Source organism: Stegostoma tigrinum, chromosome 8, assembly GCF_030684315.1.
Source record: "Stegostoma tigrinum isolate sSteTig4 chromosome 8, sSteTig4.hap1, whole genome shotgun sequence".
Classification (NCBI taxonomy): Eukaryota; Metazoa; Chordata; class Chondrichthyes; order Orectolobiformes; family Stegostomatidae; genus Stegostoma; species Stegostoma tigrinum.
The window spans coordinates 817,365-842,288 of NC_081361.1; the positions used below are offsets into that span (position 1 = coordinate 817,365).

General features: G+C 39.9%; 1 protein-coding gene across 1 annotated transcript; it reads right to left on the reverse strand.

Moving 5' to 3' along the window:
• Positions 1 to 522: 522 nt before the first annotated feature.
• Positions 523 to 24,491, reverse strand: LOC125455153 (ral guanine nucleotide dissociation stimulator-like 1). The gene is made up of 13 exons (XM_059647701.1): positions 24,420 to 24,491; positions 23,511 to 23,591; positions 22,370 to 22,456; positions 21,636 to 21,713; positions 16,315 to 16,508; positions 15,557 to 15,684; positions 13,204 to 13,419; positions 11,082 to 11,185; positions 10,215 to 10,293; positions 7,435 to 7,521; positions 6,840 to 6,872; positions 3,060 to 3,119; positions 523 to 577 (listed from the first exon to the last, which is right to left on the reverse strand). Exons 4-12 carry the CDS (start codon positions 21,641 to 21,643, stop codon positions 3,111 to 3,113), a joined length of 858 nt encoding a protein of 285 aa, XP_059503684.1. The 5' UTR covers positions 21,644 to 21,713; positions 22,370 to 22,456; positions 23,511 to 23,591; positions 24,420 to 24,491; the 3' UTR covers positions 523 to 577; positions 3,060 to 3,110.
• Between the last annotated feature and the right edge of the window lie 433 nt (positions 24,492 to 24,924).

Here is a 24,924-nt window from a genome sequence, read left to right on the forward strand (position 1 = left end):
CTGTCTTGCCTTCGTTCTGAAAGCAAGTAACCCAACTTTGGCAAGTGGGACTTGGGACGGAAAATTGCTGGCAGCAGCCAGGTATGAAGATGCTTGGTGGAACGGCATTCACTTTAAGGATTTCAGTCTGGCTGAAACATCAAAATGGCTATTCGGCTAATAGCTCTTAAAAGAAAGGCGAAGGAGATTGGCTAGGCAGCCATCCAGCTCCAGTGGCTGGGACGGTATCACTGAGTACCCTTGTATCCTCTTGACTGCCAAAGTGTAGTCAGGATAATAAGACGGCAGGAAGGCAGAAGAAAGGAAGGAAAGAAAGAAGAAAAAAACTGTCTGGACATTATTAGACAAACCAGAGTCTCCAAGAACAACATATTTTACGTGATGAGTGCCTCACTGTCTCACCTTTTCCGGCGCTTTTTGCGAAGTGCTCGGCTCTTCCATTTCCAAGTGGCTGGAATCTGATAAAATGCTGGCTGCGGTAATGCTGTCGTCTGAATCCTCATTCTGAAGGGATGCTCGCTGCTCAGAGCTTTTAGTTTGAGTGTTGTGTATTTTAACACCTCTCTTTGAAAACAGGCTGCACAAGGGAAAGGGGACACAACAAACATGAAAATGTCATTGCATTCTAGAGAAACTGTTAAAAAAAATTAAACTAGAATGAAGGTATATTGATGATGAGAGTACCAGGAGTTTGATGCGCGCCACATTTGACCTGTGAGAAATTAATAGTGGCACACTCATACCAAGAGCTCGCATTACTAGTATTGAACACCGTTACATTGTCTAATAGTTAGGGAGTATATGAATAGGTTACAATGTTTGCATATTCCAATGGCACAAGAATCTGGGCTTTTTGCAGTGTTTGTTCAACCTGCTATCAACTTCAATCTCATGAAAGGCAAAATGTGGATTTGAATACCCACAGGGTGGAAAATTTCCCCCAACCTGGCCACATGCTAATGTGTATGTAATTTCATCCTGAAAGCTGCAGTTTATTAAAAGTAAAACGTAAAACAAAGTAACACCATTGATAATTGATAGAAAACTGTATACAACACTTTGTAAGGTAGGACAGTGAACTCTGAATTTGGCCTTCAGTATATTGGTACTGCAAACGTTAGGATTTCTATTCAGCAATTTGCATTTATATTGCATAATTAACATCGAAAATTTTCCAAAACTCCCAAAAGAAGTACAGCAGATGCAATGACAAAAAAATTCCTACACTGAAAATCCCGATTGTTGGTATATTAGGCATTAAATAGTGCAGGGAGCAAGAGCAGATGGCTGCTGAAATGTGAGATTGCACACTAATGCTGCAACGTTGATTGCCTGCACTTCGAGAATCACAATTAAGCCACGGAAGCCTAAATCACATCCATGTAACATCCACACTCATGTAAAGAGAAGATATCCTAGGAAGTGAATAAGTGTTTCCCTTCTCTTTCTTGGTTTCTATATAACAATAGTCACATGTCACAGTCCAGATCACTGCAAGGCACAACACAGCAACAAGGCATGGTTTTGCTTCTCTGAAACTCTACACGGGTAGGTGGGGGAAAATCTGACTTTGCTGAGTTCTGGTCAGTCCTTACCTATTGAACAGAAATATAAAATAATATCCCCAACTCAGGAAAATTATCAAAAACAATAACTTTGGAGTCTTTACACATGTATGCACAACAACACAAACACATACTTTCATGTCACCTACATGGAAAGAGATTTGAGTTTTATAGACAATAGACAATAGGTGCTGGAGTAGGCCATTCGGCCCTTCGAGCCAGCACCACCATTCATTATGATCATGGCTGATCATCCACAATCAGTATCCTGTTCCTGCCTTATCCCCATAACCCTTGATTCCACTATCTTTAAGAGCTCTGTTTATCTCTTTCTTGAAAGCATCCAGAGAGTTGGCCTCCACTGCCTTCTGGGGAAGAGCATTCCATATATCCACCACTCTCTGGGTGAAGACATTTTTCCTCAACTCTGTTCTAAATGGCCTTCCCCTCATTTTTAAACTGTGTCGTCTGGTCCTGGACTCACCCATCAGCGGAAACATGCTTCTTGCCTCCACAGTGTCCAATCCCTTAATAATCTTATACGTCTCAATCAGATCCCTTCTCATCCTTCTAAACTCAAGTCTCCAAGTCCAGTCGCTCCAATCTTTCAACATATGATAGTCCCGCCATTCTGGGAATTGACCTTGAGAACCTACGCTGCACTCCCTCAATAGCAAGGATGTCCTTCCTCAAATTGGGAGACCAAAACTGCACACAATACTCCAGATGCAGTCTCACCAGGACCCTGTACAGCTGCAGAAGGACCTCTTTGCTCCTATACTCAATTCCTCTTGTTATGAAGGCCAGCATGCTATTAGCTTTCTTCACTACCTGCTGTACCTGCACGCTTGCTTTCATTGACTGATGTACAAGAACGCCTAGATCTCGTGTGCTTCTCCTTGACCGAACTTGACTCCATTGAGACAGTAATTTTGAGGTGGAGCTTCAAATGTGAGAAGCATGTCTGATAATTTTTCAACAGAAGATATTTCTGCTGCCTGCTGACCCACAAAGTAGAACACAAATCTGATTTTTCACTCAAAATTGTTAAACATTGCTAGTTTTCATTATACAGGCCCACAAATATGCAAATTTAATTCACTGTAACACTTTTTTTGCTTACTTGTCTCTCATAAACAAATTTATTCCGGTGAAATTTAGCCATGGTGCAGAAACTTCTCTGGACAAATGAGAATCGCTAGGCAATACCAAGCTCATCACAGGTCCACATTCTACACTCATGGTCATAGCAAAGAATCTCTATCAATCAGTCTACACGAGACACATGCACGAGGTGAGAATAACAGCACCACTCCTTGCATCATCTCAAATTACTCGAACAGTTACTAAAAATCTCACTCCAATGAAGCAATAATGACCACACATCAAATGTCTCTATTTGTCAAGGAACAGATGTAATTACCTTTCTGTCCATTCATCCCAATAATAAAGGAAATAATGAGATATTTGCGGTGCTTAACATGGGATACTTACCAGCTGAGGCGTTTAAACACACTCTTTTTGGGCTTTGGCGGTTTCTCGAGTTCAGAGGAGCTGCAGGGTGGCAAATAAACATTTTCAGACAAGATTCATTTAAAAAGAATCAGATGCTTTTGTTCAATATTCTTATTATTTATGGCAAAATCAATCATTTACATAGATTTGAAATTGCAGAATGATAATTTTGTTTGCAAAAGGCACGTGTTTTCAGGCAGGAGAACACTGAACATTACTTTGAGTAATGAGCGACAAAAGTTCTCACTGTAGGCACATCGATCTTTTCTGCTTTATGAACAGCAGATCAAGACAATAAGAGTTCTGAAGAAATGTCACCAGACCCGAAGGATAACTCTGCTTTCTTTCCACAGATGCTGCCAGACCTGTTGAATGTTTTCAGCAATTTCTCTTTGTGTTTTGATTCCCAGCATCTGCGGTTCCTTTGCTTAATTTTTTACCAAGACGATAACCCCCTCAGTCTTTTTGCAGAACACGTGGAATTGAACAAAATGCTCGAACTTCTACAGCAGGTACAGAAAAAATTAACAAGGACTGGGCTTGAAAAAAGTTAACTGGAAAACATGAGAATCAAACTTCCAGTGCCGAAGGTGATACAATAGGTTGTAAAGTTATACAGGAGTTTCTCTGGGCCTCATCCACACTGTCATGTGAATGTACAGACAATGTCAAACAATGAAAGGTAGTCATGAATCAGTCACTTCAGGTGACTAAAACACCACATGCCACATCTCGGAGGTAGTAAAATGAGGAGTATATCTCTTGACCAGACTTTCTGTTGCTGATATTTTCAGACAAACCGTCCGAAAATCAACCAAACTATCCGAGAGGTCCAAAAGAACTTTAAATATAACTTATGATCCATGCAAAGTGAATTTCGGTAACATTTTGTAATTACTGTTATAAATAAATACCATGTTTGAAGTTGGCCCAATACTGACTGTGCCACTGATGGAACTGACGATAATGCCAGGTGCTTGCTGCACATGGTCATCCATAGCCTGAGGATGGGCTTAATAGTGAGCTTTGATTTTCAAAGCAGGAATGTAAATTGCTACATCAGGTACATTTTAAATAAGAACTTCTGCCCATCAATTTATGAAGAAGCAAACTGTTTTCAAACAATGTAATTATTACAAAGCCTGCTCTGTCAAAACTAAAAAATAGTTTCAGTGATCTATAATCTGGTTCCTTAATCAACTCTGGTCCAGGAATGGCAAAGTGTTTTGTTTTTCAGTTGGAGATTATTTTTGGTTGCATTATTAAAAATATACTGTGGCTATTTCGAGATGAGGGAATGATGTTTTTAGGCAACCATTGAAAGATACTTTAAAATGCTGACCAATTGTGTAGGGTTATTGTTAATTTTATGTTAGTAATAGGATTATGTGTTTGAAAAGAAATTGGAAGGAAAAGAAACATTTCTCAAAACTGGTACAATTTACATCTGGATTTGTAGGTGCACCCACAATAGGAGCTCTTGGACATGTTGCTAAAATTGGTCACTCATCAAGTTTTTTGCATTTTCCTGCAATCATTGGCTTAGTGATAGTATACTCTGCACTATTATATACCAATGAAACGCATTTTGATGCAACACAACAGAATTGATTCATTGAGCAACTGGCTTTATCCTCATCGGTCAGAATTCATTGTCAAAACTTTGAAACCAAGGAAAAGGAAGACAGTAAACAATCTGGCAGCTCACTAGCATTAAACAGCAATTATAACGAGAGAAGATTTCACACACAACCCTTAACTGTTTTACCTGCACACTCCTACAATACCAGTTACGTACTCGCTATCCTCACTTAAGTATTGTTGCATAAAGAACAAGTCTAGAAAATTCTCGTTTGGACGAAGGGTGTAAGATGAGCAAGCAAACTGCAGGGATTTGATACCCAAAATTATTTCATATTCCTGAAAGAACACAAATAAATAATGAGCTGTTAAGGCAAGTTTAAACTGCTATAATTGCTCCTGCTAAATCCTAGTCTGTGGTATTTTGAACAGCATCGATAACTTTATTCAAAGTGCACAGTACATCATGTCACAAAAATATTTCTGCTTTGGAAATAAATGACACAAATGTGACTTTTCAAGGATAAATTTCTGTACAGATTATCCAGGATGGTTTCAGGACACTAATTCCCAAAACAGTGCTTCAAAGATGGATTATTTTAAAAAATGATTCACTTAAGAACCATAAGCTGATTTAGGGTGAAGACAAGAAATGTTATGAAAGATCATTCATCCAAGCAAAAGGAAGTCTGCCAAGTACAAAATAAGTGGCTGATCTATAGTAACTGATACCAAGACAGACGGTGAAAATGTTGAGTTAATTTTTCAAGGTTGCACCACCATGAAATTGAATGGACCATGAGCAGCTCGAAGTTACTGGACTATTTTCTTTCAACCACAGTGGCTTCTTGGTTGAATCTTGTCACAATTTGACATGTAAAAAGGGGCAGACCTTTCTCAGTCAAACTCTGACAACATGTTACTGCCAAGTTGTAAAGTGCCAGCCAGTTTTCAACAGGTCAGTGAAAAGAAACACTTCACTACATCCACATCAGCCACGACAAATGGCGGGCCATTTGACAGATTACATTCCGAGCTGGTGAATTGGAGTCACATAGCGTTGGATGCCTATTTTGCCACCCAGCTGATTTTACATCACATGGCCCAGTTTGGCAAATTCAGCATCAGCTGCTTCTGATCGGAACCTATTCTATTCATAGGGACCTCAAGTTACAGCTCTGTAAGCAAGAATTCATTGTTTCCCATAAGGTCAAATTCCTCTCAAATTCATATTCTCAGGTTGCCTGCTGAATGTTGCAGTACAAGATGAAAATACAATCTGAGTGGGTTATCTCTGGGTACTCTGGTTTCCTCGCAAGGTCCAAAGATGTGCATGTTAGGTGGATTGCCCACGCTAAATTGCCCGTAGTGCCCAGGGATATTTAGCTTCAGTGAGTTAGACATGGGGAATGGGTCTGGGTGGGACCCTCTTCAGAGTGGCCCTATGAACTTGTTGGGCTGCATGGCCTGTTTCCACACTATAGGGATTTGATGATACCCTCAACAGTAGCCATGACAACAGGGATGTTTGAGAATTTGGTATTACCAAATTCAGAAATATGGAGTAAAACATACTGCCCAGTCAGTGAGAATCCAAACAGGTGCACTCCCTCAATTTCTGACATCCCATGACGAAATGATGTCTCTCATCTAAAGGAAAATACTAATATGGAGAGATTGTTTATCCAGTGTCTTCAATAATGAAATAGCTTCCATGACACTGAGATTAATTGAACAACATCTTCACTCACATAACGCCTAGCATATCCTGTGCGTGGCTGTGACTGTTCAAAGGTAAATTGTAGCACATTAGCAGCGCAAAAGCAGGCTATTTGACTGAACTGCTCCATGCTGATCTATACACCTCTCCCACCTTGCTTCAAACTCTAAATATGCCGCTGTGTCCTTTCTGACATCTAACTTTCTCTCAAATACATCTGTGCTCATCCTCTCAACGAGTCCTGGTAGCAGCAGCTTCTGCATTCTGGCTGCTCTGAGTAACAAAGCATCTCCTTAATTCTTTATTGGATTTATTAGTGACCATATACATTTAGGATGCTGTTGGGGACTCCCCCTACACCCCCATCAAGCAAATAAAGCAGCACAAGATTGAAAAGCATGCTTTTCCCCTTTCATACAATTCCAAACATTTTGTACAGTGCAATTTTCAGTACTAACTTTTTGTCTCTTGTCAAAGTTGATCAAGCCATTCTGTAAGAGATAGACAAGGACAAAGAAAATTAATTCAAATGTACAAAGGTCAAACAGTACAACAAGATCATGAAATTTAAAAGATCAGAAGTGAAATACAAGCTCTGTAAACTTGGTTCCATTTTAGTATATCGTCAAAGGCCAATCACAAATGATCTGTCATACCACCAGGTCATATCTTGGACACTACATAGAGCCCTTTGCTCCAGTCAAGTAGGTCAGTACCAAGCTGAAGACATTCTCAGCTGTTCAACTGCTCAATACGCAGTGACATCCAGGTAACCAATTTACCTGTACAGAATAAAAATGATGTGCAATTTATCCAACCTTTTGAAAAACTAAACCCATATTCAATTAACTGCAAAGTGATTTGCATGTTCCTTTGTTTACAAATTGTTTGATTCACAGCACAAAGCATCAAATTATTCTGATTGGGATTATTAATCAAACTCATTCATTTTTTTTATTGCTTTGATTCTCATCTACAAGCAGCTTGCAATGAAACCATAATAATAGCGCTCATCAGCAAATAAGGAATCCAAATCTTGTAAGAGAGACTTACTGAATGGTAATTCGGGAAAGCCGAATCCAGTGCTGAAAATTCTGTTAAGAAAGTTCCCAGGTACGGCACAATTCCCTGAACGATATCCTAGAAAAAGAGAGGTGAATTTGTTTAATCCATTGTGAACTCATTGTCCTATTTCTCAAAATTACTACTCCATGTCTTATTTATTCCCTTGATCATACAACTAAATCTATTTAGAATCAAAATTTAGGACTCAAAATTTTAGACAGTTATACAGTGGAATGCAACGTTAGATCTATAAAGGCCAGGCAAGTTCAACGTTTGATCCCTCATCTGTGAACTGGAAACCAAACTCAATATTTGTGTAACCTCATCATTTGGAGATTGGAAATTTTCTATGTAACGTGCAATTTCGCTTGAAGATAAAAACAATTTACCTCACCAGATCTCCAAAACTTTGTCTCAACAAGTTTAAATGTCATTTTTTTCTAAACTCAAGAATACAATTCTTCTCAAGGTCTTTTCATTAGACACCTCTCTTACCCGAAGAAATAATTTAATGGTCTCAGATGGTGGGTTGGTTCAGAACCTAAGAGCCTAGGAGATACATCGAATTGGCAAATTGGAGCCAAAATTGGGTTTGCGGCAGGAAGTAAATGTGATTTTTGAAGGGCTTTTCAGCAACTTGATGCTTTCATCCAGCAGCATACCACAGGGTACAGTAATAGTTCTTACTGTGCGTACATTAATGTTGAAGACACGAAAGCTCCAAGTATGAACAGCCGATTCACAGATGACACAAGAATTGGACGGTTGTGAACAGCAAAAAGCCTTAGTCTCTCGGGTTACGCATATGGGCTGGTTAGAAGGCCTGAACAGAGGCAAATAGAATTCAATCCAGAAAAGTGTGAGGTGAAGCATTTTGGGGGTCTAATAGGTCAGGAGAATATATGTTCAATGAGATAATAAGGTGTGGAGCTGGATGAACACAGCAGGCCAGGCAGCTTCAGAGGAGCAGGAAAGTTGATGTTTTGGGTCTGGATGACAGAGGATCAAAAGGACTTTGGTGTGTGCATAAACATATTCTTGAAGGCAGGAGGACCTGTGGATAAGTTGGTAAAATATTGGATACTTGCCTGAATATAACAGCAAACGGGTAATGATGGAACTGTAAATAACATTAGTTGAGCCACAGCTGGAACAATGTGTGCCTCAAAACTAAGGCATTTTGCTACTTACTACCGCTCCAATTCTTGTGTCATCTGTGAACCTGCTGTTCACACTTGGAGCTTTTGTGTCTTGAACATTAATGTACACACAGCAAGAACTATTGCGGTGCCCTGCACCACTGCCAAAGCACATTTGTGTAAGATGCTGAAAGATTAGCAAACCATGCACTGTAATTCACTGCATAATCTGGGAGAAAGCTTTATGGAAGTTATACAACTGTCCAATCATGAACTCACATTTTCCCCTGTATACTTACAGAATTTTGCACCACAAAAACAATCATCATGCAGAGCACACATTTTTGATTATAAAAGCAAACCTACTTTTAGATTCAATCTAGATCAGAAAAATATGTTGAAATTCTGTACAGTGCACCAATCACAACACACAATAAACAAAGTGTGACAGCAGGGCAGTAGAAATTCTGGGGCAAACATCTGGAAAGCAATGTAAAAAGATAGTTCACTGCAACTAGAACATTGAGCAGTTTGAAAAATGGAGTGTCTGTCAAACTGACAACATGCTAGCATGATTACTGCATTTCTCCCTCTTCAAATACCAGCTTGAAAGTGTTTCAATTCCAACTAAGAATGATTTAGAGAATAAGAAAACGTTGACTATTTTCTGAGCTGGACAACTAGTTTGGTAAAGTGGCACCAAAATATTTATATCTGACCAATTATTCTGTTATTTTGTCAAATTCAGGAGCAAAATGAGTGGACAAAGAGCATGATAAAAGGAGTGAGGAGGAATGGCTAGAAACTTGTCAGTTTTCGTCCAAGCTAGTTGAAACTAGATAGTTGATGTCTGAAATACTGAACAAAGAGATATGAATATCTCTCCATTCCTACGCAGCAAATAGTTCTGACTGCAGAGAACAAGAAAAGGAAGACATGGTAATTGAGTAAAAACACTTATGAGAACCAGTTAAATCTCTTAATGTTTTGCCTTGGCTTTTATTAATTACAAGGCCCTTGAGGTGTACAAAGCAAAAGAAAAAGAAATTGGCACATATCGCACTTTAGACATTGCTTCAGTTCAAATTTCCAAGATAATGAACACTGAGAAAGATAATCTATGAAGGCTGCATCACTGCATCATAGACATTGCTTCAGTTCAAATTTCCAAGATCATGAACACTGAGAAAGGTAATCTATGAAGGCTGCATCACTGCATCATATACATTGCTTCAGTTCAAATTTCCAAGATAATGAACACTGAGAAAGATAATCTATGAAGGCTGCATTACTGCATCATAGACATTGCTTCAGTTCAAATTTCCAAGATAATGAACGCTGAGAAAGATAATCTATGAAGGCTGCATCACTGCAGTATAACCAAATTAGATGTCGATTAAAATGTTAACTGCAATATCATCAGCAATTATAAGAATCATGACAAAACAATCTTGGAAGACTTGAGCCAAGCCAGACCACCTGGACTGCAATACATATACTCCTGTTGCAGTATTGATTGACAGAATCTGTATGCATTCAGTCACCAACTGAGTTCATTGCAGATATTTTACTAGAAACTATTGATCATGCCCTGAATATAGTCACACTGGGCCAAGTGCAACACCTTACCTCCATTAGCAGCTCTCTACTTGCTACAAAGTTATCTTCTTCATTGTTTGAAAGGTCTTCAAATGTTATCTTACTGCTCCTAGTCAAGAGAATGAGACAAATTACTCTTGACAGAATAGAGTCAAGATAACAAACAGCTGATACGGAATCTGACAAATAAGCAAGTAATACAGAGAGTGAACGGCAGTGAAGCATTTTTACAATAAGTATAGTTATTTTAACCCAATTGTTCAGAAATGTTTTGGCAATCTCTGGGGCAGGTAGAACTTGAACCCTGATTGTTGAAACCCAGGGATGGGGATACTGCCATTGTGCTGCAAAAGCTCTTGAGTGCAGTCGTTTTGGTGAATCTCATTGCAGCAAGAGAGATTTCATTCCCAAGCTGCCTACAAAAACACAACCATGATCAAATGGTCTGAGGCACACGAACATAAACTACAGGTGTGCACTTCAAAGTGTTATAGAGTGCTTTCTTGGGAGATTAAAATAATTGTTGTCTTTGTATTTTAGCATCCCACACAAACCTCCAGCTTATATCACCCCATCACAGCATATCCACAGGAAACTGTGTTACGTTACATCCAACAGCAGATCAGTTTTGGAACACGATAGTTAAATATTTCAAGTTGCCAAACAGTTTTCTTTTTCCACTTAAACAAATTAACTCTTCGCTCCTTTGTGAAAGGATGAAAGATTCTGCCAATTAACCAATTGTTAGGATTGCACTGTAGTGCCTCTGGTAATCCTGTTCATGCACCGAGCGTGTGAAGATCACTTGTGCAAGTAAACCTGGAGGTCAAACCTGCAATTTCCTACCTCATACTTATTAAATAAAAATTACATGGCTCTTTCTGAACAATGACTTACTTTGACACGGCTGCCCAAGTCTTCTTCAAATTGAACACACTATTTGATTGCAATGCAGTGGTAATAGCATGCACTGACGAGAAATTCTGCAAAATCCTACATTCCTGTCAGAGAAAAAAAGCCGTGAGTTCTGTGGAAAAAGCAGTGACTCCCCATTACCCAACACCTCAGACTTTTTAAAAAGGTTCTATCAGAAAAATGTTAGCTGAGAAAATAACAGCATTAACAAACAAACTTTTTGAGGGAAAGAATTCCATGATTCTTGGCAACTCAAACCTTTATATTCGTTTTGTATCCCTCTGAGACAACCTCTTCAGTTCCCTTGCTGCCAGCCTGTGAAGGGTTAGATATGATTACTGACACCAAAGGAGAGCTTAAAATGAGTAGGATTGAGACATGGACATCTGAGTGGTAGAAGTCGCGAAGGTAGGGGGTGGAGGCGGGGTAATCATCTTTGTTATATCCATCACATTTAGCTCATAAATGAATGATAGGTTGTATTATCTGACAGAATAGGAGGGCAGGACCAGTCACGTGAGATACTCATTCGAGGGAAAACAGACAAATCAGGAAATTGGGTCTACTTTTATGAATCACTACGTTATTGATACTGAGTTAACTAATCTTACCTAGATTAGCAGCTGAATGTCCTTCATCTGTTTCCACCACCCCCCCAACCTGTTGGAGGTAGGGAGAAAACTGGATCAAATCAAACCTCCCAAATGTGTACTTTGGGGTGTGGTGGAGATGAGGAGGAAGCCTGCGAGTGTTTGTTATCAGGTCTCAAAGCCACTTCTGCTTGGGGAGGGAGGCCAGGGAGGGGCAGGGTGATCACACCATTTGGGATTTCTTTAGAGGTGCGTCAATTGGCATAATCATAAGAGCCTTATCTGATTAAGGCCAGCAGGTAGGTTCTCCAGCCCATAGTCTTCCGGCTTCAGGGAAATAAAGCTGCTGCAGTAAAATGGAAGTAATGGAGGGCACTTCAACATGGAAGCCACTCCTTGTCAACTATTGTAAAAACTCAAAATCAGAACTAGAAAAGTCAGCCAAGTGATCAAAGTAAGGTGGTGATTCCTCTTCAGAATAGCCTTTGATAGCACCAGTGTATATGTCAGCAACTCCTTCATCCATGTCTACTACTGGGAGTCAGCCTACATTCGGTTGAACTGCTCCATGTTGTGAAACTGGAGACAGACTTTCAAATCCCCATCAAGGTCCCATTAATGCCTCAAGACTCTTAACGAGTCAAAACTGATGCAGGCAGTGTTGCCAAGACCCAAACCAGACTTCTCTAAATTAGCTGGCAACAGAATTATTGTGAACTTTCATTCCAAACCTTACGAATGAATGAATATTTTGTTGTCACGTGTATACGGGAAAATACATTGAAAGTACAGTTTTGTTGCAAAATCCAGTGCAATTTTGGATTATAAAATCAGTAAGAATCAATTACTTCCTTTACTTAATTAGTTAATTACTCGGTTCCTATCCTGATCCTTTCCAAATGTACGAGTGGGCATGCCACATGTTGGCGACAAGTACAAACCTGGTATCAGATCTGACAGCCCTTCCTCACTCTTTTCCCGATTGCTGACTAACATGCTGAGACAAATTCCTTTGGCAAGCACATAGGAAACAGACAACCAGGCAAGTTACTGAAGTGCCGTCATGTAGGCATACAGAATGCAGAACATTGGGAATAAAATGTACACTGTTTCATAAACTGATTACGGCTTGGAAGGGAGGCAAATAACACTATGTAATGCCCAATAACTAACTTCATTTTTGAAGGGCCAGTAAAAATCTGAAATCAGTTTGCCTTTTTTATCCACATAAATATTTTTGATTAGAAAAAAATACATTAATATTTCAATGCAACTGTAAACTGAGGCAAGAGCTATTAGCAGCCAGCACTACAGAAATTATGAATGCTAGGATTTTCCATGAAGCATTCAACTCTTATTCAGAAAAGTATTCTGCTCACCAATTCAAGAGGCTTTCAAACCTTGGACATATCAACACATAGTGTTAATGGCTTGCTCTCTTCCACCATGGTTGTTTCATGCACTGTGGACTTTAACATGTCACAAAGGCTAAAAACCAATAAAGAATAGTGTACCTGGGCAACATCAATCCATTTCTCAATGATTTTAGCCGTCTGCCATGGTTTCAACTGTTGACGTCTTAATATGGTGCTGGTGACACATTTTGTAACATTATTGAACTGTGTCATGGTGGCCTGGACGGTTGATACCAGATGCTGTTTTTCTTCCTTCCCTCGTTGAGACCAGATGGACCCTAAACATTGGCTGGGCACAAGTTTCCGAAAAAGATCCTGATCAAAAATAAAAAGGAAACAAAGGTTAAAGGTGTCAGTCGTGCCATGTTTTAAGCAACGAACGACAAACAAGATTTGTCCATCCATGGGTACATTCGTCCTGCTAGTTTGCAATTGTACATTAAAACTGCATGCTATATTGTCAACGACTGGCTAGAAAATACTCACATTGATGCACAAGGGCACATTGGCTATTCAGACAGATCAAAACCCTCGAATTTTCAGTCATCTGCTTCCTATTTGTAGGTTAGATTTAAAATCACTGGTTATCTCCACCCAACTCCGACTGTTGGCTCCACGCACACCATCAATGCATGGCTCTGCTGGCAATAGTCACTGCTACAGATGCTCAGCCCTGGTGGCCCACAGGCTAGACAGGCTGGGCATCAGTATAGCGGCCCTGCATCATGTCTACTTCTCGCACCAAGGCAGGTTGACAGAACACAATGGCAGCCTGGCCCTCTGTTGGTTCAACAGGCCTCAATGTCAACACTTCACCACTGTTGGTTTCATGCTGAACACAAATATTGCCAAACGTCCAAGCTTGTCAACTGGTCATTCAGATTACATTGTGTCCTTCTGTCTCCCTCTTCAAGATGAGCAACTCCCATCAACAATTATGCTCCGACAGTGAAAGTTAACACAACCAGCAAATAGCTCCTTCGGATCCCCGTAAACTCATTCAGAATGGAGAAATTTGTCAGTCTCGTCACTTTCAAAGCCAGAGTTGGCTGTGACAGGCTGCAGTAGAAAGGAGTGCTCAGAAACCATCGAGTGGGAAACTGTTGCATGTTTATGCAAGCATGGTGGGCTCTCACTTTTAACAGTCTGATCACGTCACAATGATGTCAGCGATCATTTCCGGCAAGGAATAGCTTAGGCTAACCCTGCTGCCTCGACAGTAAACTACATAATAAAACTCCTGCTGTTTAACATTTCAGCCCCCTGGCTCTGCATGGTAAAGAAAAAAACTAGCAATGAGGATCAAAAAAACCGCTTTAATATTCACCAGGTAAAACCACTGATTTGACAAAGACTCACAACCCTCACTGCAGATCTCGATGGTTCAACAAAAGAAAAGCAGCTACATTCCTCAACAGACACCCAGCTAGGTTGCTTCCCACCAAAAATGGCTGTTGTCATCATTATGTCACATGATTAGACTCTAAGTGCCAGTCGGTATATACATACACATATGCAACAGAGACTGCAGTCAAAACAGACAGTTACCTTTGGAACTCTGTGCAGAAAAGCAGCTGCCCCTTAACAAACTGAGATAACAAAGTGTGGAGCTGGAGGAACACAGCAGGCCAAGCAGCATCTTCGGAGCAACTGTGCTCACCCAGCTCTGCACTTTGTTATCTCGGGTTCTTCTGCATCTGCAGTTCCCATTATCTCTTATCCCATAACCAAAACCTACTTTTGACAAACTGGTCACTTCCAGATGAGATTGCTGCACCCCTGTTCTGAACATGAACATATGCTTAGGATTTTTGAGACCTAGAGGACTACTTACATTCTAGAGTCACACCCAATGCTGTCATACAGACCACTGAACTTCCACTTCAAGCCTAAGCCTATGACCAGACTTTGACATAACTCAAATTTTGATTCAGCAACCAAGAGTCTCATTTTGTAGAGGTAGGCATCAAGCCACCTTGGAGACTAGACTGGAATACCCTGTGGCTGATCCCACTCCAGAAGATTCTGGGAAAACAACAAAATTGCCATCCTGGATACTTCAAACAAAATCAGTGGACTCTTGAAGAAACAGTGACTGTTATGATGAAACAATTAAACTTTTACCCTGAAATACTATTCATTTTGTAAAGTTTCAACACTAAGTTACAAAGGATTTTCAGTGCTCTCTCGGGTCACTTATTTCACATGGCGTTCATTCAAAACAAATGACAAGTGCTGAAGTTTTAGTTGGCAGGTATTTCAAGCGAGATACTGAAGTCACACGTCAAACAACACATTTTAACATCTTGGAAGACTGCATTTTGAAGGGAATTCAGTTATAATGACTGGTGGAGCAGTAATAGCATTAAACAATACAGAGAGATTCAGATGCCTACTGCTGACTGAAACATCTTATTCAGAATGACTGGCCGCCAGACTCCTGTTTACTCACAGCATCCATAAAAGTCAGCTGCTCTGCAATGAAGCGTGATGGGTAGGAGAGGAGCTTTTCGTCAACTTGTTCGATGGTTTGGTCGTGTTCTTCTCCCACATAGAATCTGACTCTTCTACGGTAGCCTTCTGTGCAAGTGAAGATAGACATGTATTTTGTGCCCAAAGTTCACATTGCTCTAAAATATCTCACGAACTTGTGACTAGAAATTGTGCATTGGTTTCCAATAGTTATCTAATATTCATACTTCTAAATCTAGATTTGGTGAAAGTAATATGATATTGCACTGAAATCCTCTTGTTGGGAGCATCTCAATTGCAAAAGAACTTGTATTTAATGACAGATTCCCATCCCAATTTCTGGCTTTAGGAAATATTCTGAATCACAATCTATTGTTTCACAATAACTTGCAAAATTATTACGTCAGATTATAAAATAAAATGTCATTGACGAAAACATTTCAAAAGGAAATTGTCCAGAAAGTCGCATTACATGCTGCTGGGTCTTATCGGACCATATGAGAGTATCAATTCTATGCAGAATTTGGTCTTGTACATCATGCAATTAGTACAGGGGTAAGCACTCAGCAATAATTTTAATTAACTTCGTTTATCCAAAAATTTGCAAGTAATTTTGAAGCTTGTCAAAGGAAACCAAAATGAACTAAATCCTGAGACAGAGGGGCAAGCCGCACACAAACTTGTAGGGAGGCACCCTGAATTAAAACCACATTTTTGCAACATAATTGTAAATCTTACTGAACATCTCTTTCTCCGCTGTTTCCTCCGCCAAAAACCGACTCAGGAGTTTCTGGGCCCGATGTTCAGCATCTGACCCTGGCACTGTCTGGTTCAAGTAGGAAAGTACCTTCCGGAGACAAGAGTAAGTTGGAACTTGACGAAAGTCTTCGGCAGACTCCTCCAGCCAGATTTCGAGAATTTCAGGAATAGCACTGGAAATAAAGTCAGAGTTAACAACTGTTCATCGGGGAAGCAAAACATGTGGGGAAAAAAAAGCTTCTAATTCTACAAATGTCAATGCAATAGATTAAAGTTGGAATATGGGGTCATCGTGCTCACACAGGAGATGAGCTGCCATCTTGAACTGCTGCAGTGCACATGGCAATGGTGATCCTGCTGTGCCATCAGAGGGGGGCTGTGTGGCACTTTGACCCAATGATGAAGAAATGACTGTCCAAGTTAGAATTACGCTGGCCATGGATGGAAACTGCAAGTTGGCCATGTTTCCAAGTTTTCTTCTTTGTAGATTGCACAGGTAAGCTTAAGGCTCACGTATAAAGTGATTTCACATGTGTCTGAGGTTACTTATTACACCAGCAGGACCTCTTCGTGTTTAGAGTTTACTAGTAAAGAGAAAGTGAGCTTTAACAAAAAATCTTCTTTATAAAAGTCAAATGGGACAAATCAGATGAACAAAGAAAAACACAAGGATAATGATGATTTGTTTGCGTTTGTTCTGGGAGTTGCATTGCCAGTACTTGGATACCTCGGTAACATGGATAAATTGGGTCTAGTTGCAGGTGAATAATGAAATACTCCAACATAGTCAGCTTTCAATTCACTTATTTTAACTGTCTGGCTAATACTGAGAGGCCACATAGCATTATTTCACAGGTAAATCAATGGTTACTTTTTTGCAACAAGACATCAGCTGCACAGAGAAGTCATCACATCACTGAAATCGAACCCTTTGCACAGAAAAACTCCCCAGGGCACTTCACAGCAGATTAACCAGACAAAAACCGACAAAGGAGGAGATATTCAAACAGGTGACTAAATATTTGGTCATAGTGACTTTTCATGAGTTTCTTAAAGGCGAGAGATGGTGATGTCTAGAAGAAGGAACTATATATCTGCAGGAAGTAGCACTAACGGTGGTGGGCTGATGAAAAAAATCAAGTAGTACACAGCACACTGGACGTGGCAGAACAGAAAAGTTCCAGGCAAAGTTTGGGACCTAAAATAATTCCAGACTAAAGCAAAATAAGAACATGAAAGGATGTGAACACAAGAATTGAAAGTTTTTTCGAAAAAAAATCTAAAGTTCAGACATTGGTCAACCAAGAGACAACGTGGGCCAGCAAACATCAGAATGATGAGTCTTGTTGTGAATTAGGAGATGGACTGAGTTGCAGCTATGGTCTATGATGCAGTAGGTAGGAGAAACCTTTGACTTTCCAAAGACTCCAAAAAGTAAACATTTGTTTGATTAGCATCGCCAATTTACATGGAACATTTTACGCTGAAAGTGCTGTTCTAGTTTTTAATTTGGAATTTCTTTATCTGCAGCCCTACACTGAAACCGATGATCACCTATTTGAGCCCGTTCATAATAGATCATGACAGCACAGAAATTACATGGTGTGAAACATTACACACAGACATTGGGGCTTGATTCAGACTTCACCAGCTCCATTCCTGTTAAACAGTGGTTGGTGTAGGAAGTGCTAGGCAGCCACAGTGCCATATGCAGCAATAGCCTCTTGTTGTTTGAGAAAGATATACGACTTAGAAATAGTTCACACTGGAGGGGCTATTTTGACTTCATCTGCTTTCAGATCAGTTGGCATAGGTTGTACTCTTTTGCAATGATTCAAAAACACAGCTGGCCCATACTGGTAAGGTGCTGTATGATATTAACTAGTGAACATGGCAAATTTTGAAATGAAGTGACTCATTTTGGAAATGTCAAGAGATTGTTTTTCAGTGAGGTCAGAAGAATCATGAAAAGCTTGATAAAAGGTGAAGTTTTTAATCAGCTTTTTACAAAATGGAGAAAAGCATACTGTGCATTTCAGATTTTCGAGTCTCAACAGCTGAAACCATGGCTGGTAACAACAGGACAAACATAATCTGGGATAGGCAAAAAAGTGAAACTGGACAGGAAAAAAGAGAAACGTCCGAAGCGGACACAAGGAAATTGCAGAGATGGAGGGACAAGGCTGTGGAAATGTTATTTGTTATGTTACCTCTCGGAAACAGTGACTAACTGAAACACACTGGAAACATGACCTAAGGAAGTTGCCTGGGCTCATTTGGTCCTGAATCATTCAGAAATGCCTAGGTCACATTACAAACACTCGAACAGTAACCCTCCAAAAATATATATAAAGAAAAATCAATTCAAAAGATCACAAAACCAAAAAATTCCATTTCCTACTGAAAGCCTTCATGGCTGGGAAATAAGTTGCTGAGCTAAAGAGCCTCTACCCTGCTGACAATATGGTAGAACTTAATTAGTACTGTGCTGAGTCCAAAATTTGACCCAAAACACTTTTCTGTCGTCCCACTAGAATTAAAGTCTCTGTTTCCAATAGATTCATTAACAAGTTACTATATCCCCACCGAGTAATCTGAAACCTCTAATCAGCTGCAGTGTACAACATCATTTCATTTAATTACTCATTATCATCCTTCCACCATCTAAAAGGATCATTTCCTAAAGCGAGCACAACATAATCTTAGATTCCAATGGCACTGGAGAGAAGTGTATTCTTAAAGTATTAGAGCGTTCCAGAATTGAAATAATTATGTACGGGTGCACTTTTGTCTTTCTTTTCAATTCTGGCCACTTGCGCATCTGAGATTAATTGTTTCACCGATGACAACTTCACTGGATAGATTCCTGCCTCTTCTGCCCTCACTCAAGATGTTCCTTTAAAACCATGCTTTTACTCAACCCCTCAATATCTGTGTTTTCTTCAATGTCAAACTGACAGGTTGTAAGCTACTATTCTGTAGAAAAAGAACTCAACCCAAAAAACTTGAATTTAAAAGGAGATTAACATACCAAAAAACATACCAAACCAGCACATTACTTTCATGAGGATTACACTGTCCTCAATCGGGGATCAGGATAATTTAGGTTCCTTTATACACTTCATCCCTATATGTCTCTTGAGACATTGGCACAGGAATATTGTGAAATTAATCAGGACCAATTTGGTATCCACAATTAGCTGTGTTCATCCAGACATGAATAGCTAGGTGTTGGAGAAAAATGTCCGGATAACCACCAAGCCCTATGGCTTAGATTTCTAAAACTTTGTTTCATTTACCCAAAAAGACAACTGGGTGGGTTAGAGTGAATAGCAATGCACAAGGCATCCAAACTGTGTTCTGAGTTAGTAGGTACTGCTGATGCTGCAGTCTGAGATAACAAGGTGTGGAGCTGGATGAACACAGCAGGCTAGCAGACTAGGGGCTCAGGAAAGCTGGCATTTCAGGTCTGGAACGATCTTCAGAAAATTTCTGGTGGAGGGCCCAGACCCGAAACATCAGTTTTTCTGCTCCTCTGATGCTGCCTGGCCAACTGTGTCCTATTTGTTAGATTAACGAGAGGGATTTTTCCTTTGCTGCATTTTTCATAAATTGTTTGAGCTTTATTTCGAACTTCAGTGCAGCCCAGTTGTGAACGCTTGCTATTGCATCTGAAGTAAAAATATTCCATGAAAATCCTCACTCCCTCAAATTGACCATTTTTCTCAATGCAATACTGCAAAAATTTGCCTTTGTATTTGCTCACAAGTAATTTTTCTGTGCTTGGCCCTTCAGGCATTGGCTTTCTTGATTGTAAAAACGACAAACAATATCAACTCAAGAAAACAAAATAAATGAGTAAGCAAACCATGTACAAAAGAAAATAAATCACTGTATATATAAAGGTAAGAATCTCAAACTTTAAAGTCCCCAAGTCCAGTCCAGCACTCAAATCTATTGGATAAATGTTCTTTTGTCTTAATCAAAAAGCACAGAGTTTAATCGAATGGCCAGACAAAGAAGAATAATCCCATCTTTAACCCCATGCAGCCAAAGTGTCATGCAGGGCAGCATGGTGGCTCAGCGGTTAGCACTGCCACCTCACAGCTCCAGGGTCCCGGGTTTGATTCCAGCCTTGGGTGACTGTCTGTGAGCAGTTTGCACATTCTCCCCATGTCTGAGTGAGTTTCCTCCAAGTGATCCAGTTTCCTCCCACAGTCCAAAGATGTGCAGGCTGGGCGGATCAGCCGTGTGCTAAATTGCCCTTCGTGTTCGGGGAATGGGTCTGAGTGGGATGCTTCAAGGGACAGTGTGGACCTGTTGGGCCGAAGGGCCTGTTTACACACTGTAGGGAATCTAATCTTATTCAGAGCAGTAAAACAACCTCAGCAATCTGGTATAGCTCAAAAATAACTAGAATTCCAGCTAGAGATGCATTTGTGCGATGCTTTCTACAGTCAAATATCTTTGAAAGCACTTAGTTTACAAACTTCAAACATGAAAAATCATTTCACAAGATCATTTGGATTTCATAGATTCAGGAAGTATTAATTCAAGATCGATTATGTGCAAAATGTACAACAGCAGCACGGAGTGGGAGGGCTACCAAAGTCAGGACACCACAAACAAACCACTTGCCAAGTATCTGACTGCTCTAGATAGCGGTATCATTCGGTTTCAACTATTCACAGGAAGTTTGCAGGATAACTTCTAATAAAGTGGTGTGAAGAGGAAAACCATTCCTGCAATAATGCATCATTATCACAAACTAGACTAATGACAATCTGAGATAAACAACCCCAAAAGCGTGATCATGTAGGACAAACAATTCCAAAAGACAAAGAATTTTGGATGATTTACACTGAAAAATATTAACAAGCCAATCTCTAGGAATAATGCAATCATTGGACATGCAAGGCAAGCAGCTTCTTTAATGCAAAAACAGAGTTAACATTTTGGGTCCAGCGACCCTCCCTCAGAACTGGAAGGGTCACCCAGACCTGAAACATTAACTCCGTTCTAACCTTCACAGATGTTGCCAGAAATGCTGAGCTTTTCCAACAACTTTGTTTTTGTCCCTGAATTGCAGTGTCCGTGATTCTTTCAGTTATTATTTAGCTTCTTGAATGTGATTGTTATGGGTTGGAGTGCTGTTTGCCATCCTGTTCTGGGTGCCTCATATCTTCATGACAAAGGCTCTACATTATTTTACAGGTCTTTCTGGCTCTCCAGCAATTCTTCTCACATTCTTAAATTTCACATTGAAAATACAATTTCACTACATGTCAAATCAAACTTACATTTTCATTAGTGTTTCCTTTTCTGCAGGACTGAAATTATGTTCTTCTAGAAAGCTTGATCTGTTGAAGTCTATGCTTCTGCAATTGATCATAAACCACAAAAGAAAAAGCAAATTAAAATGGTGTTTGGGTCTACAATTGCTTGCCAGCCGTAAAATAAGAAATGAAGTCTCAAAATTCAGCATCCTAAGCCGTGATCAGCTAACTTTATGAAACAAGGTCACACTCTAAATGTAAAACTGCATAAAATAGTGAATACCTTCTTTAAATTTCCTCAGGAAGTTTACCAGAAATGCCCTTGAGGGCCAAAGCAGCTCACCAGCAGTGGTGGTGGCTGGTGGTAACAGGGGAAAGGAGCAGGTGCAAGGAGTGAAGCCACTTCTTCAATAGCTTACATTTGCTACTAGTCCAGAAATTTCAGTCTGAGATAAACTCAACACCTTCACACGCAACTGCTGCTTGTGCTTTGTATTGCTTGTTCCTCAGAATTAGGGAGAGAATATGCAAAGAACTCAGAAGCTGTTTCTTCATCGATGTGCCATGATCTGGAATGATATCCGAGTTTTTGTTTCTGTGGTATGTCTTACAGAGTCATACAGCATGGAAACATCTCTGCCTTCATGAAGAGATTTCTGATAATTCAACCTATGGCCACCAGCTCTCCAGCCATTCCCTTTACACACTACTGTATTGCAAATGAAGCATAACATGGTCACATTTTGGATCAAACTCACTTCTTGACTGTCGCTCCCTTCTCCGGTGAACTTAAATTCTGAATTTCATCAGAATTCGGACAGTGTTTGGACTCAACACTTTCACAGCTGCAATTGAACATCAAGAACAATTTAAAACACCTCAAGCAAACCCTTTCATCTTCAGTTAAATCCATTAAAATACCCATGAAAATTGAAGATTCAGAATGACAAGCCTCCATCAGATGGTTTTATTAAACAGGTTACACACCAGATGGTGAAGATTTCTGAGTCAGCATAAAATGTTAGCCCATATGCTCCCCAAGTATTCTTGCTTGAGACTGGGATTACAGTTCCTGTGATGCTGTCCCGCCAATAAGATGAATCTAGTTGCTGGATTTATCCACACACTTTTGAACATAAACATAGTACATGTTGTAATCCTCCAGTCCTCTGATACCACCCCCTGTATTCAAACAGCATTAGGTTGTTGTGCAAAGTGCCACTGCAGCCTCAAGCTATTTTTTTCTTTCTCAGTATCCTCAGTTGTCTACAATTCACTTCCTTCTGAGTTACCAACACCAGGGACAACCAGCCACTCTAATCAAAGCAGAAATTGCTGTAAAAGCTCAGTGGTTCAAATTACTCAAAAATATTAACTCTGCTTTCTCGCCACAGATGCTGCCAGGCCTGCTTAGCTTTTCCAGCAATTTCCATTTTCGTTTCAGTTTTCCAGCATCTGCAGTTGTTTAATGTTCACATTTCTAAAATGCTGTCCAACCTCAGCTCATCCTTGTCTCAACTATTTACTTTTCATCGTGAATTGGACATCAACTTCTTCTGAATAGTATCGCAGCCAGGCCCTTACCTCTGTGAAGATTAAACAGTGGATTTATGACCATTAGCCCCACTTTCGCTACCCTTTCACTGCTCACAATGGAGGACGACATTCGGATTCCCTTTTAACATTAGCTGCCAGCATCATTTAGTTCAACACTTCCCTTCTGAACTACTCATAATTAACTCGGTACACACTGGGGTCATCAATAATCCTCATCATTTGTACCATTTGCCACACTTTCCTGCTTGTGGGAACATTCTGACACTGTCACTAAACAACCTCCTGCTGTAAGACAGACTGCTGTTTCATTGCAGTTTTGCCTAAACTTGTGTTGAAATTTACTTGCTGCAAACGCCTTCTTGCTCCTTTTGAAGTTGGACCTCCTCCAAATCAAAATTATTCTGGATTGTTCCTTCCTCTTTTCTGTAGCCAAAATAAATATCTTCTGATATGGTGCTTCCTGAAATGATCCATGTCTGATATTTGATCGATAGTGTGTGTGTATGTGTGTGCACAAATTATAGAAGTGGTAGTGCAGGTTGAAGATATCATCAGGATTCTGAACTTTAAAAATTGGAGCATTGTATGAAAAACAAATATGTTCTGACAAATCATTATAAAAAAAACTCCTGATATGCCCTCAACTCTGGTATTTACCAACCACACTTCAGGAAGGGATTTGACAGGGTGCACAAAACATTCCCAAAAAATATTACCAGAGATGACAAACTAGACAGCCCTGTGGAGAGGCTGAAGAAGCTCAGGCTGCTCTTGGAGAAGACTAAGAAGTGATTTTAAAAGTGTTCAAAATTATAAGGGATTTGGTTGGAATGGATAAGAACAATCGGTTCCTTGTGACAGAAGGCTTAAGAAGAAAAGGACACTGATTTAAGATGATCAGCAAAAAGAACCAATGGTGACAAGGATTTTTTTTAAAAATAGCATCATTAGAAACTGGAAAGCTCTGCCTCATTGTGTGGTGGATGCAGCTTCAATTGAGGTCTTCAAAAGTGAGCTACAATTTTCTAAAGGAGAGGTTTCGCAGTATTACACAGTAAAAGGACTTAGGAGTGAACGTAGGCAAGTCCCTCTTTGAGAGCTGGTACAAACATTATTAAATCATTGTCTCTGGGCTATTACCATTCGATGGCTATACAACATTGCACAAACTGCTAGCTCCCCAGCTATATCCTACCGCTTTGTCATATTCTGAATAATGATTCATTTTGTCATGCATGCAATTAAACTTACTCAGCAATTATTTCGCTGGATCCTGAAGAAACACAACTTCCATTTTCCTCACCATTTGCACTGTCAACATTTCCAGAACTGCAATTGATCAAAGAGGACAAATTAAGTCATTTAGAACAGGCAAACTCGTCCAGAATTAAATCCAACCCAATTCAACAACAAAAAATCACAGCCTTGAGAGATGGATTGTTTTGACTTCCACAGGATGCCCACAGGCCTTCATATTGAGGCAGTGCTGGGGTGTGGGTTGGAAGAGACAGAGCAGGGCAATAAGGAGAGAAAACCATTTCTTCAGTATTTCACCCTTGTTGAAAGCCGTTTCTGGGCTATGCAAGAACTTGATACTGAAAGACAAGCAAAATTTAATCTACCACTGAAAAGCTTTGAAAGCTTTATGCTAATTCAACATTATCCCATCTCTCAAAATAAGCCAAACATTGCAGAAGCAGTGAAGCAGTTGCTTCATGTGATTGCTATTGTCTGGATTGGTGCTCACTGCACTGCC

Coding starts and splice junctions, on each gene's coding strand:
- LOC125455153 (XM_059647701.1), bottom strand. Junction 15,685..16,314: donor AGCGGAGAAAGAGATGTTCA/GTAAGATTTACA, acceptor TCACTTGCACAG/AAGGCTACCGTAGAAGAGTC. Junction 6,873..7,434: donor CTTTCCCGAATTACCATTCA/GTAAGTCTCTCT, acceptor TATCTCTTACAG/AATGGCTTGATCAACTTTGA.